General features: G+C 35.5%; 1 protein-coding gene across 13 annotated transcripts in view; it reads right to left on the bottom strand.

The window, feature by feature from the left end:
* The window catches only part of BIRC6 (baculoviral IAP repeat containing 6), a 235,501-nt gene that overhangs the window by 63,676 nt on the left and 156,617 nt on the right, over nt 1-15,208 (bottom strand). For all 13 annotated transcript variants that reach the window (XR_006815144.1, XM_045979750.1, XM_045979752.1 and 10 more), the window contains 6 exons: nt 13,830-14,003; nt 12,698-12,894; nt 10,983-11,283; nt 7,186-7,403; nt 2,976-3,140; nt 1,470-1,638 (listed from right to left, as the gene is read on the bottom strand). Coding sequence is in view for 12 of the 13 variants with exons in the window: in XM_045979750.1 (XP_045835706.1) it covers nt 1,470-1,638; nt 2,976-3,140; nt 7,186-7,403; nt 10,983-11,283; nt 12,698-12,894; nt 13,830-14,003 (1,224 nt within the window). In the remaining variant the exon portion in view is untranslated. The remainder of the gene's footprint in view (nt 1-1,469; nt 1,639-2,975; nt 3,141-7,185; nt 7,404-10,982; nt 11,284-12,697; nt 12,895-13,829; nt 14,004-15,208) is intronic.

The raw sequence follows: 15,208 nt of genomic DNA, 5'->3' as shown, positions 1-15,208 counted from the left end.
AAATAGGAAACGTAGATAATACTGGATTTCCTTTTTAACCCTGAACCATAAACATAAAAGCTCAGTGTTACACGAAGAGTGAACTATAGAACAAGTTTTTAAATTTCTGAGGATATAAATTTTGAAGATGAAATGATTAATAAAATATTTTAATAATGTGGAAAGAGATAAAGAAAAACCTTATGTTATTCTATTCAATTCCTCTATACAATCCAATATTAAATTTTGGCACCAGTAAGCTTTAAATATTTTACTTAATCAAAAAATATAACTGTTAACTTAAACACAACTAATGTTTCTTGAGCACTTTTCTTTTACTTAAATTTCTGCCCAAATGGGACAGGATTTCTTTACCTTATATCACACTAAAGAATAAAACAGTCACAGGAAAAAAAAAAAATACTGTTTATTTGACAACTACTTTTAAAAAAAGACAAATGTGATATATGAAACAGGTCAGTGCAAGAACAAAATCAATCTAAATAATATATCACCTCAACATTTTTATGAAGAAGTTTAAGGTAGACTAGATAACCATCTGTTTTTAAGCCCAATAACCTCCACAACGGTAGAAGTTAAGGGACAATTACCTCTTTTCAAATACAAGTAGCTTTTCCATCCATCCAACTGTGCATTAAACTGCTACCAAGTACCAAACAAACTTCAAGACTTATTCCCATCACTTTCCTTACCTATCCTTCCTTAATAATATAATTAAATGGGGAAAACTCTATTTTTATAAGCAAGACTATGAATAAAGACAAAAATAAGGAGCAGAGCAGACAACTGAAAACAAAAACAAAAAATCTAAAAGTTCTTGACTAAAAGGAGGAGATGTTAACTGCTTTGGTTTTTTTGGGCAATATCTGTAGACAAAATATAACCATTATTATTTGGGAAAAGAATATCAATTCTTGGAACTAATTTCAGAACTATAACTAGTTTCAATTATCAGTTGCATACTGGCAAAGTAAGTAACTATAGTACTTTTCTTATTGAATTTGTAAAAATTAGTACTTATTATCAAGTACCTATGGATTAGAATAATTTGTATATCTGCCTTTCTTCAACTTACCATCATCTGAAATTGTACAGTGTTTGAGAAAAACATTAAAATGCCCAGAAGTTCAATCAACCATATTTAGCTCAGAACACAGTCAAAAAGATGCCAGCCTTTGCCCTATTAATTTCCATTATACATTATTTTTTAATACAGTATATTCACAGGTTAAACCAAAGGGATAAGGAAAACTTTCATTTTGTGTTCCAGAACAGGTCACAACACAGTTATCCGATTAGGAGCCCCTAAAGACAACTAGGTATCTCCAGAAAAATTTTTAAGAAAGAAATCCATTAATCTTATACCTACATATATCAGGGAAGACTACCACCAAATACTTCAATTGTACCTTATTATTTTAATAGATGATAAAAGAAGTCAACAAAGGACTAACAACAATGTGATTTACCTGAATCATTTCGTAGATAAGAGGACATAGCTGGGATGAGGCAAGACTGACTGAGCAGCTCTAGAAGTACAGAAGGAAGAGCATTACTGTTCTGAACTCGACTCTCGTGAGATGACTGGGCTTCTCCATCTACTGCACCACTCACAGGATTTATATAACTTGCAAGAACCTAAAAATGAAAATTTTGGGGTTCATATTGGATTTTAGCTTCACCAACTTCAAAAGCCCATATTTTGTTAGATATTCACAGTACTGTTTATATTTTCAAGTCAGTCACTGTCTATCTTTTAAAAACAAGATATTCTTTTCTTCAGATTTTCAAAAAAGAGAAGGATGTGCTTTTAGCATGATGGTATACTGTATACAGTTAGACATTTAGAAAAAGTCCACCTGAGAACACACACTTCAAAACTTAGCAACAGGGGCGCCTGGGTGGCTCAGTGGGTTAAAGTGCTCAGCGGGGAGCCTGCTTCCTCCTCTCTCTCCCTGCCTGCCTCTCTGACTACTTGCAATCTCTGTCTATCAAATAAATAAAATCTTTAAAAAAAAAAACAAAACTTAGTAGCATCCCTGAGTCGGACTCCCTGCCTGGCAGGAAGCCTGCTTCTCCCTCTCCCACTCCCCTGCTTGTGTTCCCTTTCTCCCTATCTCTCTCTAAACAAATAAAATCTTAAAACAAAACAAAACAAAAAAACTTAGTAGAAATTCTGACATTATTTATTTTATTGACTAGATTCAGTTTACATTTTGAGGATGATCTTAGAATTCTGTACTAGAATGAGCCTATCATTTAGAACTGCAGAAAATAAGGCTCAAAGATTTGACCTATTTTAGGGGCACCTGGGTAGTTCAGTCATTGGGCATCTGTCTTCAGCTCAGGTCATGATCCCAATCGAGCCCTGCATCAGGCTCTCTGCTTAGCAGGAAGCCTGCTTCTCTCTCCCCCATGCCCCCTGCTTGTGTTCCCTCTCACAGTCTCTTACTCTCTCTCAGACAGATAAATAAAATCTTAAAAAAAGAAAGATTTGACCTATTTTAGTCAATTAGTTGATGCAGGGACTAAAGCTTGTCATACTGGTGCTGTGGGATTTTTGGTGTTCGTTCAACTTGCCTGATTCTAGAAAAGTCATAAAACAATATGAAACAAAGAAACAAAGACATAAAAAAAATAATTTTTTTCCCTTGATGAGTCCAGACACAGCACTTTAGATGAAAAGAGGACTGGAAGGAGGTAGATATGGTACATTTCCCAGTTATTGGGTAATTTCATACTCGTCACTTTCCTCTCAGTGAAGAAGCTAATTGAGAGGGAAGAAATTTTTAGTTACAAGTAGGGAAGAACAATCTTTGTCCAGTGGTATCTTAAACATACTGAGAGCAAGGACCATAATGTGTTCTATACAAGTAGCTGAAGATGAGTTGGAGAGTCATCAACACTTAATCAATACAAATATAAAAAAATAATTTTAATTATTATCCCTGACAATATCAACATTGTAAACATACCTGGAGAAGACAGGTAACATGTTCCTCTTCTAGCCTCTGTTTGGTTAAGGCTTGTTCCACATCCCATCCAGAAGCTGTAGAGCCTGTTCCAAAGCCAGTCCCTTTGGCCCAATACAGCTGCTGTTCTTCTGTTGATGTAGGGTTATGAGAGCTCGATACCTGTGGCTTACAACGAAAAAACGAAAATTTCTTACTATTTGATTTTAGTTGCCCTCAAAAATATTTATCAGTGCAAAAAAAAGAGTTTAGCTGCTATAGAAAACAGTCTGAGGACTCTTCAAAATATTAAATAAAGGGGGCACCTGGATGGCTCAGTGGGTTAAGCCTCTGCCTTCAGCTCAGGTCATGATCCCAGGGTCCTGGGATCAGGAAGCCTGCTTCCCCCTCTCTCTCTGACTGCTTCTCTGCCTACTTGTGATCTCTCTGTCAAATAAAAAATTAAATCTCTTTTAAAAAAATTAAATAAAGGATTACTATGTGACCCAGCAATTCCATTCCTAAGTATATAACCAAAGGAAAAAAAAAAAACCAGATAAGCAAATACAGGTCCATGTGTTTTCACAGCAAGACTGTAACAGCCAAAAAGTCAAAACAGCCCAAATACCCTTCAATGGAAGAATGTATAAACAAATTGTGATATATATATACATAGAAAACAATTACTCAGCCATAAGAAGTAATGAAGTATGATACATGCACACTGCTTTGTGAATGAACCTCGATCTAAATTTATGAACATGCTAAGTGAAAGCAGACAGACACAGAAGATAACATACTGCACCATTCCATTTATATTAAATACCCATAGTAGGTAAATACAGAGACACAGAACACAGACTGGTAGCTGCGAGGGACTGGGGGAAGGGGAAAATGGAGAATAAATGCTTCTATTTAAGAATAAATAAATAAAAATTTTAAATATTTATCAATAAAACATGGGGTAAAGACAACAGAGTCAATAATTCAAAATTAGAGAAAACAGTGAAAGGAACAGGGATATGTGCCAGATCCCTTAGGATGAATCTAGTACAAGCATATCTTAGGAGAATTCTATAATGGTGTCATATGCTTTCAATCAAAGTAAGCAAGATTGCAAAAACAATGAATACTGTTACGCTGAAAAAAATAAATAAATAAATTTTTAAAAAAGTAAGCAAGATTGCTTCTCTTTCTAGAAGGAATAATTCTCAATTTCTTTCTCAGAATGTGATGTGCAGAAAATTCTCTTTTGGCAAAAGAGGACATTTAAAAATGTGAATGGTGTAGAGACAGAAGAAATTACTTAGAACCAGTGGCCTTATTAACATAACCTCAAACTCTGTAAAGGTCAATTTTTATTATTATTTTTGTGTGCAGTAAAATTAAAATTAATTCTATAACAAGAATCCTCTTTTAAAGAATTTTCACTAAATATACTATGAACACTCAAAAGAGATTTGTAACTAAAAAAAAAAAAAAAAAAAGAAGAAGATTTGCAACTAAGATTAGTTTTAAAGGTTATTTAAAAATTATACCAGTGCTTTTCATTTCTCTTAATGGGAATATTTTCTAAGGAAGAATATTATAATACTTTCATAAAATGACCTGCAATTTAGTTTTATGAATCTATGATTAAAAATGCCATCTTTGGGGCACCTGGGTGGCTTAGTGGGTTAAAGCCTCTGCCTTCGGCTCAGGTCATGATCCCAGGGTCCTGGGATCGAGCCCCACATCGGGCTCTCTGCTCCGCGGGGAGCCTGCTTCCTCCTCTCTCTCTGCCTGCCTCTCTGCCTAATTGTGATTTCTCTCTGTCAAATAAATTTTAAAAAAATGCCATCTTTCACATTTATAAGATAAAGTGTTAAGTGAATGACAATTTCATTACAATATAAACAGTTAAGAGTGAAATAACATTATTGATAGAAATTTATTTTTAAAAATTCTATATAGTGTAACATATATACAGAAAAAACACGAAACAAATTTAATGAACTGTAAAAACTTATTTAACTGTGCAGGTCAAGAATTAGATTACTTCACACAAGAATTTGCTCCTACTCTATTACCTATTCGTCAAACCTTCAATTCCTCCACTAAGTCAATTATAATTCTGATTTTTTATACTCATTACTCTTCCTTACTCTTCTTTTAGTCTTACCACTTAAGCATGAAACTCTAGCCACTATAGTTTCAATTTAATTTTAAACATTATATAAATGGAATCATGCCATATATATATTCTACTATGTGTGGCATTTTAGTTGTGCTTGAGAAATGCACTGCTATTGTGTATAGTTCGCTGTAGCTGTTTACTTTCATAGCCTAACAATATTCCATTTTACAGCAGACTACAATTTTCTTATCCTTTCTACTGTTTCCACATTACTTTATCCATCCTACATACTTTATATTATGACAAATGATGATGGGACAATACTTGGTATTATGGTTTTGGAATTTTACACCTTCTGGTGGGTGTATAGCTATAGTGTATTAAAGGTTTTCATTTTGTACTTCTCCAGTAACTAATGAAACAGATCATCTTCTTACATTTATTGGATATTTAAGTAGCCCTTCTTGTAAGTGCCCATTCTAGCCTTTCATATATTTTTCTACTGGGTTTTCTTGTCTTTCCCTTTTATAATTTTGTAAGATCTCCAAATATTCCGAATGTAAGTTTTTTAAACAGTTTTTTTTTTTTTTTTAATATTTTATTTATCTGACAGAGAGAAATCACAACTAGGCAGAGAAGCAGGCAGAGAGAGAGGAGGAAGCTGGGTGGCTCAGTGGGTTAAAGCCTCTGCCTTCGGCTCGGGTCATGATCTCAGGGTCCTGGGATCGAGCCCCGAATGTAAGTTTTTGATCAGATACAACCAACTATAGTCTCCCCTATAGATTTAGGTATGGTCTCCCATTCTGTGACTTCCTTTTCACTATCCTTAGTGTTTTTGAAGAAAAGAAGTTCTTAATTTTCACACAGTTGTTTTTTTTCTATTTTTTTCCCATACGGGTTAGAGCTTTTCTAAATATTCTTTTCAAAAAGTTTTTGTCTACTCCTAGATCATAAAGGTATCTGTGCATGTTTTTTGTCAAAGGGCACTGTTATATTTTGTATATATTACATACATTTAGATCTATCATCTGGTTAGAATTAATTTTTGCATATAGAGTACATTAGGGTTTAAAGATTCATTTTTGTTCCACAAGAACATTTAAGTGACCCCCATCAACATTAACTGATAAGATCGTACTTACCCCATTATGTTGCAGAGTTACTGTTATCATAACAGATAACCAAACATATGGGGAATTAAGTCTCTATTGTTGGCTGGGCTTCTAATCTATCCTTGTACTAATACCACATTTTAATCAATTTTGATACACCATAGCATAAGCCTACTAGGTATACTCTTCTTCTGAAACTGCCTTAGCTATTCTTGAGCTTTTGCATTTCCCAAAAAAAAAAGTTAGAACTGGTTTGTTAATTTCCTCCAAAATAAATCAGAAATTCCAACAAACATAAAGATGACTTTGATAAGATGAAATACTATTGAACTGTTCTATTTTCTCTGCCCATGGAAATAAACATGAGCAAAGATCTCAGTTTACTGAAGACTAGTGTTTTTTTTTAAGAAAACTTCAAATATTTCACACACAGAAGTTTTACACATTTTTTTAGATTCGTTCACAGATATTTTCTCTTTTTGATGGTTAAAAAAGTATCTTTAAAAAGTTCACTTCATGTTTCTTGCTGGTATACTTATTTTAAATACTGAGCCTGGACACTGTATCCTCATTAAACTCACTTATACCATTAATTATTTCTGGATTTTCTAGAAACACAATCAAAACATCTTGAAATAATGAGGTTTATTTTTTCTTTCTTTCCTTATCTTTCTGAACTAGCTAGAAGCTCCAATTAAATAGTAAGATTCTCTAAAGTTCAAGAAAAGGATGAGAGATCACCTATAAATTCAGCATATCCTGGTAAATGGGAAAGCTTCTTTAGCTATTACATCTTTGTTTTTCAAGTAGATGGATTAACTTACGGCTTCTAAAAGAGCCTAATAGAGAAGAATCACTTAGTTCATAGTTTCTATTTTAAATATCCTTTTACAAACAAAAAAGGAATACACAAGTCTCTGAAATACTATTTCAGAAAAACCTTATTCTGTACTCCATGAATTTAACTTAATTTTTTCATAATCTAAATAAAAAAAATTGAACTTACCTCTGCTTGATTGAGACTAGAGTTTGGAACTCGTGGGGCATGGTGGCTCAGAGCAGAGAGGCAAACAAGAATGAGGTGTAGTGCTCCAATTTCCAATGCCATCCGCCTTAGAAGCACACCGTCATCAGTTGTCAATGGTGTCGTACTAAACAGACTACGAAGGACATGGAAAGGAAGAGTTGGAAGGACATTGGCTGAAGGAGATTGCAGAATATGACCTAGATCAAGAAAAGAGAACTCAAAGTTAAAAATACTTAAGAACACAATAAGGAACAAATTAATAGTGACGGCATGCCATGTATCATTAAATTTATTTAAAAAACAACACAAAGACCATAAACAGAATAATACCTGAAAAATATAATAATAAGAAATGTCTGGAAAACCTCTTTAAGACATAGTATATGTAAACAAATTAAAACTGAAATATATTCATATGATAATTAATATAGACTGTCATGATTATTATAAACCAGAAACTGAATGGAAACCTAAAAACTAAAAAAAAAGCACTTAAAATATCTGATTGCCTTGAGAATAGTTTCAACCATGAACAGATAATTAAAGAGTGAAACCATTTTATCTATGATATTACTTTGGTATTATACCTAGCTTTAGAAAGGAATGTTAAGGTGTGCCTGGGTGGCTCAGTGTGTTAGGCCTCTGCCTTGGGCCCAGGTCATGATCTCAGGGTCCTGGGATCCAGCCCTGCATCCGGCTCTCTGCTCAGCGAGGAGCCTGCTTCCTCCTCTCTCTCTGCCTGCCTCTCTGCCTACTTGTGATCTCTCTCTCTCTGTTAAATAAATAAATAAAATTTAAAAAAAAATATTAAAAAAAAAAAAAGAAAGAAAGGAATGTTAAGTGCAAAAAACCCAAAACCAAACCAAAATAAAAACCAACACTATATGAACGGTGGAAGAGACAATGGATATCAGAATTACACTTTTTTTTTTTTAAAGATTTTATTTATTTATTTGACAGAGAGAAATCACAAGAGAGGCAGGCAGAGAGAGAGGAAGGGAAGCAGGCTCTCCGCTGAGCAGAGAGCCCGATGTGGGACTCGATCCCAGGACCCTGAGATCATGACCTGAGCTGAAGGCAGCAGCTTAACCCACTGAGCCACCCAGGCGCCCCCCAGAATTACACTTTTTAATAAACATTCAGCATATATTCACTAAAAAGGGGGGCGGTGAAATGACATAAAGAAAATTTTCTGCTGGGTTACACCTCCACTGTGTGATAGAGCGCCATAAATGTATCCCTTTATCTACTTAAATTAAAAAATCAGATGAAATAATTAGAAATTCCTGAGCTGGGGTACCTGCTTTCCAACTCAGGTCATGATCTCAGCTCACAGTATGCTTGAGATTTTCTCTCCCTCGTCCTCTGCCCCTCCCATTCTTCTCTCTCTCTCAAATAAGTAAATCTTAAAAAACAAACAAGCAAACAAACCTGATCTATTAAAATAGGCATATACAGTTTATACATGAAACCAAACAACCAAGACTATTTAGGATATAATTTAATAAGTTATTACAAAAATACTAAAATAATGTCACCATTTTTAAAAAAGATTTTATTTACTTATTTGATAGAGAGAGAGCGTGTGGTGTGCACAACAGGGTAGTTACAGGCAGAGGGAGAAGCAGGATTTCCACTAAGCAAGGAGCCGGGTGCAGGGCTCAATCCCAGGACCCTGGGATCATGACCTGAGCCAAAGGCAGAGGCTTTAACCCACTGAGCCACCCCAATGTCACCATTTTTAAAGAATTCCATAAACATGAAAATTCAAAAGAAAAGAATGTGCTTTTTGTAAAATATGTATTTAAATATTCAATAGTTTCAGATACAGGATCTACAAATAAATTCACATAGCTTTATTAGATTAAATATACTCTGTAGTAAGAGTTTTAACAGTACTCTAATCGGCATGTGGCAGATTTCACCTCTAATCAAAACCATGTGATTTAAAAATTAGGAACAATTTTTCTTTTTCTTTTTTTTAATGTATTTGACAGAAAGAGAGAGAGAGAAGCAGCAGAGTGAGAGGGAACAGCAGACTCCCCACTAAGCAGGGAGGCCAATGAGGGACTCAATCCCAGGACCCTGGGATCATGACCCGAGCTGCAGGCAAACACCTAATGGATTGAGCCACCCAGGCGCCCCAAAGAATTATTAATTTTCAAATGTAACGGTCATTAATTAAAGAATCATAGGGAAACTGATTGAAAATCTACTTGCTAGGCTACCCTCAATTATGACTTTTCTTTAATGTTCCCTTATATTAAATAAAATTGCCAGCCCAATGGAAACAAATGCCATAGCTTTTTAATTATTATTCTGTAATATTATCACATTACAAAATAATTATTCTATAATGTTACTTTCTACATTCTATTCTCTTTAGTTGAAACAGTGCTTCTAGACTCATTTTCTTAAAAAAGATTATCATGTCATGACTTGGTTCATATGTTTTAGTGAATTTTTATTACTATTCAGGATTAAAATCTCAAGTTCTTAGTAAGACTTTCCATGATCTGTTTTCATTAATAGTTTTTCGAATGAGCTCTCAGTGCCTTTTTTTTTTTAAGATTTTATTTATTTATTTGGCAGAGAGAGATCATAAGTAGGCAGAGAGGCAGGCAGAGAGAGTGAGAGGGAAGCAGGCTCCCTGCCGAGCAGAGAGCCCAATGTGGGACTCGATCCCAGGACCCTGAGATCATGACCTGAGCCGAAGGCAGTGGCTTAAACCACTGAGCCACCCAGGAGCCCTCTCAGTGCTTTTTATGCAAGTTTTCTTCAGCTAACTTATCCTCTCTCATATAATCTGAGCACACAAACATTACTCAAATCATCTTCTTTCTAGCTCATCTCAGCCTAAATAGACTACCCTTCAAGGTCCTACTAAAAATTACTCTGCCACTTTATTCACATAGCTGGGTAGTAAGGAAACAGTCTCACATCTGTGAGCCTTCATAATACTGTACCTCTCGCAAATCTTTTGCAACTTGTTAAGTCTATGCTTATTTATACTGCTTGTTGCTACTACTGGAGAACATTAGTGACAGGAGGGCAGGATCTAAATAGCTGCTTCATTTCTCACTGCTTCTGATGGTGCCCAGCAGTTTTGTAAACAGTGAATACATTTTGAATGAATAAAGTAATGCAAATGAAAACTCCTGGGGGCGCCTGGGTGGCTCAGTGAGTGAAGCGTCTGCCTTTGGCTCAGGTCATGATCCCAGAGTCCTTAGATGGAGCCCCACATTGGGCTTTCTGCTCAGCAAGAAGCCTGCTTCTCCCTCTCCTGCTCCCCCTGCTTGTGTTCCCTCTCTCGCTGTGTCTCTCTCTGTCAAATAAAAAAATAGCACCTTTTTTGGGGCGCCTGGGTGGCTCAGTGGATTAAGCCGCTGCCTTCGGCTCAGGTCATGATCTCAGGGTCCTGGGATCGAGCCCCACGTCGGGCTCTCTGCTCTGTAGGGAGCCTGCTTCCTCCTCTCTCTCTGCCTGCCTCTCTGCCTAGTTGTGATTTCTCTGTCAAATAAATAAAATTAAAAAAAAAATAAAAATAAAAAAAAATAAAGTAGAAAGCTTTACTTTAAAAAAAAAAATAGCATCTTTTAAAAAAAAGAAAAAGAAGATTCTTTAGGACTTGTTATATGTATCATTAGAATGAAACTACCAGCAACAAAGGATCTAGTAACTTTACTGTGAAATAAACAAATAATGAGTAACAGGCACTGAGCTGAATAACTTTTACACACCTATGCTAAATTTCATCACTAATTCTAAACACTTACTTCCTTCTCCATCATCCGTCACTCCCAACACCAGTCGAAGAAGGCACTGGGCATGTTTTCTCTCTTTCAGTAGCACTTCAGCATAGCCCGGAAGACGAAGAAATAATCCGAAAGCAGCCAAAGAATGGGCAGGAATGGGAGACATGGTCTGTACTGCTGATTTGATAGGTGGAGGTTCAGCTGCAATGGTTTCTGGTGCTTCATAAACTAATTCCCCTGACTGTTCAATCGTCACCCACTCAAACTGATCACTATCTTTTGGCTTTTCCTGAGTGGTAGAAGTTACCACTGGAGCACTCACCTGAAGAAAAAGAGAATTTTTGCTTGGCTATTTGTGTTTTCAACATCAGGTTCAAATTAAAGATGTGACTTTAAATGATCTCTTTAAAATACAGGAATAAAAATACCAATAAAGGGACATATTTTTTAAAAGCTTCCAAACATCAGGAATTAAATGATATCATGAGTATGGTGGTATCTGCCAAGTACCTCTACTTTAAAGTCAGATACATACATCCAGACATTTATTTACTTATAAAGTTACTATTTTATCCTTTGTCATTAGTTAACAATCTGTAGAGAGAGTCTTTGAGGTTATGTAAATACCTTGTTTCTCCCCAAACTTTGATCAATTAGAATTAGCATTTTAAAAATTCTTGCCTAAAACAATAATTACTACATTGGCTGCCAAATGGTGACTTTATATCATTCCTTCTACATTTATTAGTTGACCTGAACTACTTCTCCCCTCTTATTCATTTATTAATCCACATCAGTTTGGAACTAGGGTCCCTGCAGATGATCAGAGTGGATCCTAAATCAATGACAGTTGTCTTCAATGTCTTTGACAAGAAAGATGGCCATGTGAAAATATAAGCAGAAACTGGACTGATGCAGCTACAAGCCAATGAATGCCAAGTGCCAGCAACCACCAATGGCTAAGGAGACAAGGATGGATTCTTCCCCAGAGCCTGCACAGGGACCATGGGTCTGCTGACAACCTGATTTCAGACCCTGAACTTCCCTACACAGTGAAAGAATAATTTCTGTTGTTTTAGGCCATTTGGTTTGTGGTCCTTTGTTACAGCACCCTAGGAAACTAATATATATATATACCAAGTACATGAAATTACAGAGAATAATTCCTCTACTTCATTCAATAAACGTTAAGTGCTTTATAATTACAACTTCCCATAAGCCATACTCCCTCCTTATTAATGAAAGAGCACTGAAAACACACACATCCCAACAGCAACATTAATTAACAGTAAAGAGGTTAAAGCAGTATGTTTTTTAAAGCAACCTGAAATAGAAATGGTACCTAAAACAGGAAAAAAAGTAAAGCAGAAAGACAATGCATTTGGGTAGCAGTATACACTACCATCTTACTCTCCCATTGCCAGTAATATCCAAAATTAATATGCCTAAAGAAGGACAAAAACGAAAGTGCTACAGTGTGACGACCATAAAATCAAAGTAAATGCTGCAGCGCAATCAATTTGGCAAATGTGCTCGGTCTTCAGCACTTCTTTGGTACCAACTAATTCATAAAAAGCTCTGTACAGGCTTACCTTTGAAAGACTTACATGCTCAAAGACTGTAAGAGAAAGGTACTCCCAAAAGGTTAACACAAGTGAGTTTTTTCAAAAAAGCAAAAAAAGAGAACAAAGGGCTTTGCTGTGGAATGATATATTCAATTAGGAATCTTATCTTACTTGTTGAATTACTTCTGGATATAGCATGGGTAGTCTTTCTGCAATAAGAGCCAGTCCACCCATTCCTGCAAAAACTTGTAATGGTGACTGAATGGGACAGGTTTCAAGTAAAGATTCATCCAATATCCCATCCATACATTCATCACTTGGAGTGAGAGCCTCATCTTCTGGACAACTACCAAGTAAGTCTCCATGATCTAGAACAATAAAGTACAAGTAACAGGTAAGAAAAGGTCTCTTTTTGTGATAATCTTTCATTTACAAAGCAGATCTTACTGTTGCCTCTCTACATAACAAAAGAGCATAAATATCTTAGGTTACTCAGATCAAGCTTTAAGGCTAGATGCTACAATAATTTTTTAATGATTTCTGATGTTGCCTCCTAAAGTCCTGCTACTGAAGGTATGGTCACTGGCATAGGAGCACCGGCATCATCTATGAGCTTCTGAAATGCAGAATCTCAGGTCCCATCCCCGACCTACTCATTAAGAATCTGCATTTTAAGAGTGTTCTAAAGGTAATTTATAAGCATAATTTTAAAGTTTGAGAAGCACTGTCCTTCAGGGTGTATTTTTAAGTTATACTGTACATAAAAATAAGTAAGTCAGCAGAGTCAAAGCAAATACTAACATAAGGACATCACGTTCTGAAGTAACGAATGAGGAAAAACTTAATACCAACAAAGACTTCTTGTACTGAAAACTAAGAATTACGCCATACTGATTTAACTTTGAGTCACTCACAGAAGAAAACAAAAAGGCTAGTGTGTTTATACATAACCAGATTCTATAAACACTAAAAAACCCCCCAAATCATCCTGCTGAAAACTGAGCAAAGGAAATATTCTAAATCTACTAAAGGATGCAAAAGGCTAATAATAAAGCATATGTGCTCATAAAATAACTGATGCTGTTAAGAGAAATTAAGATTAATTTCTTAGTGAAAATAGCAATTTTTTGTATTTATAAATTTGTATTTGTATATAAATTGGTATTTATAAATTATTCCATCATAAAGAAAAATATTTTGTTAGCTTGATACAATAAAAACAAAGTAAATTAAGTCATCAGCTACAGAAATTCTTACTTCTTGGATCATGCACTGTAATTTTAAAGGAATATCACATACATACCTTTTTCAGGGTGTAACCTTTTAAAAGAGTCCGTTTTTGACAGACTTGGGTCTGTGATAACTCTAGATCCCAATTTAACAGTCAGGTCTATTGAACGGTAACCCTGAGGAAGTTTTCGGTCATACAGGAGAGTTAAGAGTTGGGCAAGTGTCATTTCTGCTGGCAATGGCTGGCCTAAAAATGACATAACTAAGTTAAATCTAGAATCCAAGAGGGAGACATTTACACGGTTTTATTTAGTCAGTTACTGTTTTTACTGAACTGCACCTTAAGCATCTGATTCTGACACTAACTTAAAAACAATTTAAAATCATCACATGGGAAGTTTACAGAAATCTATTTCTGATGCATGTGAATAATACTATCTATAGAAAGTGTTAGTCACTAACCAAATCCCACCAAGATCTTCTGAGCCAAATTAAGAAACAAAGAAACAGAATTCCTACAAATCTGGAGTTGGCAAAATCTTTTCCCTACAAGGCCAGATAATAGATATTTTAAGCTTTGAAGACTATACGGTCTCTGCTGCAGCTACTAACTCTCCCACTGTGGCCCAAAAACACCTATGAACGACACACAAATAAACAGGCATAGCTGTATTTCGATACAACTTTTTTATAGAAAGAGGGATGCCTGGGTGGCTCAGTTGGTTAAGCGTATGACTCTGGATTTCAGCTCAGATCGTGATCTTAGGGTCATGGGATCGAGCACTACGTGGGGCTCCGCACTGAACACAAAGCCTGCTTGAAATTTTCTCTCCCTCTGTCCCCTCACCCCGCTTGTTCTCTTTCTCTCTCTAAAATAAATAAAATCTTAAAAAATAATAATAAACTTTAAAAAATATTTTTTGAGAGAGAGAGAGAGATCCAGTTTACTGGCCTTACTTTGTTCTTTGCTATAAAGCAGTAACATAAAGCTAAGAAGGAAAATCCTTTCAAAGTTAGGTGGCAACGTGATTGTAACAATATAGCACAAAAATGGAGATAAACTGGCTATCACCTTGACCAACGGGAAGCATATTGGTCAAAGAATGTGTGCCTGGGGAGCAAACACTGCGTAACTCTCAGTGGTATGGCAAAGAACTCCACTGCTACCACCAGTGCTTCAAAATCTGCCTCACACTGCTTCCTGGACACCTTGTTATGAACTCTTTAACATATTAGTTTTACTGATTTTATAGCACACTGACAGCAAAATTTAGGAAAAGTACTAAGCTGTAAATATGCAACATTATAACGTTAAAAAGAATATGTAGAAGGTTACTCCTTTTCTTCTCATTTTTCTTAGAGAGAACGGTATGGACAAAGCCTCACTAACTCATTTATTTCATCTAGAGCACTTGATTAAACAGGAGTCTGGCAAACATGTTTCCAAAAATA

The sequence above is a fragment of the Meles meles genome, chromosome 15, assembly GCF_922984935.1.
Source record: "Meles meles chromosome 15, mMelMel3.1 paternal haplotype, whole genome shotgun sequence".
Taxonomy (NCBI): Eukaryota; Metazoa; Chordata; class Mammalia; order Carnivora; family Mustelidae; genus Meles; species Meles meles.
This window is presented reverse-complemented; position numbering and strand designations above follow the sequence as displayed.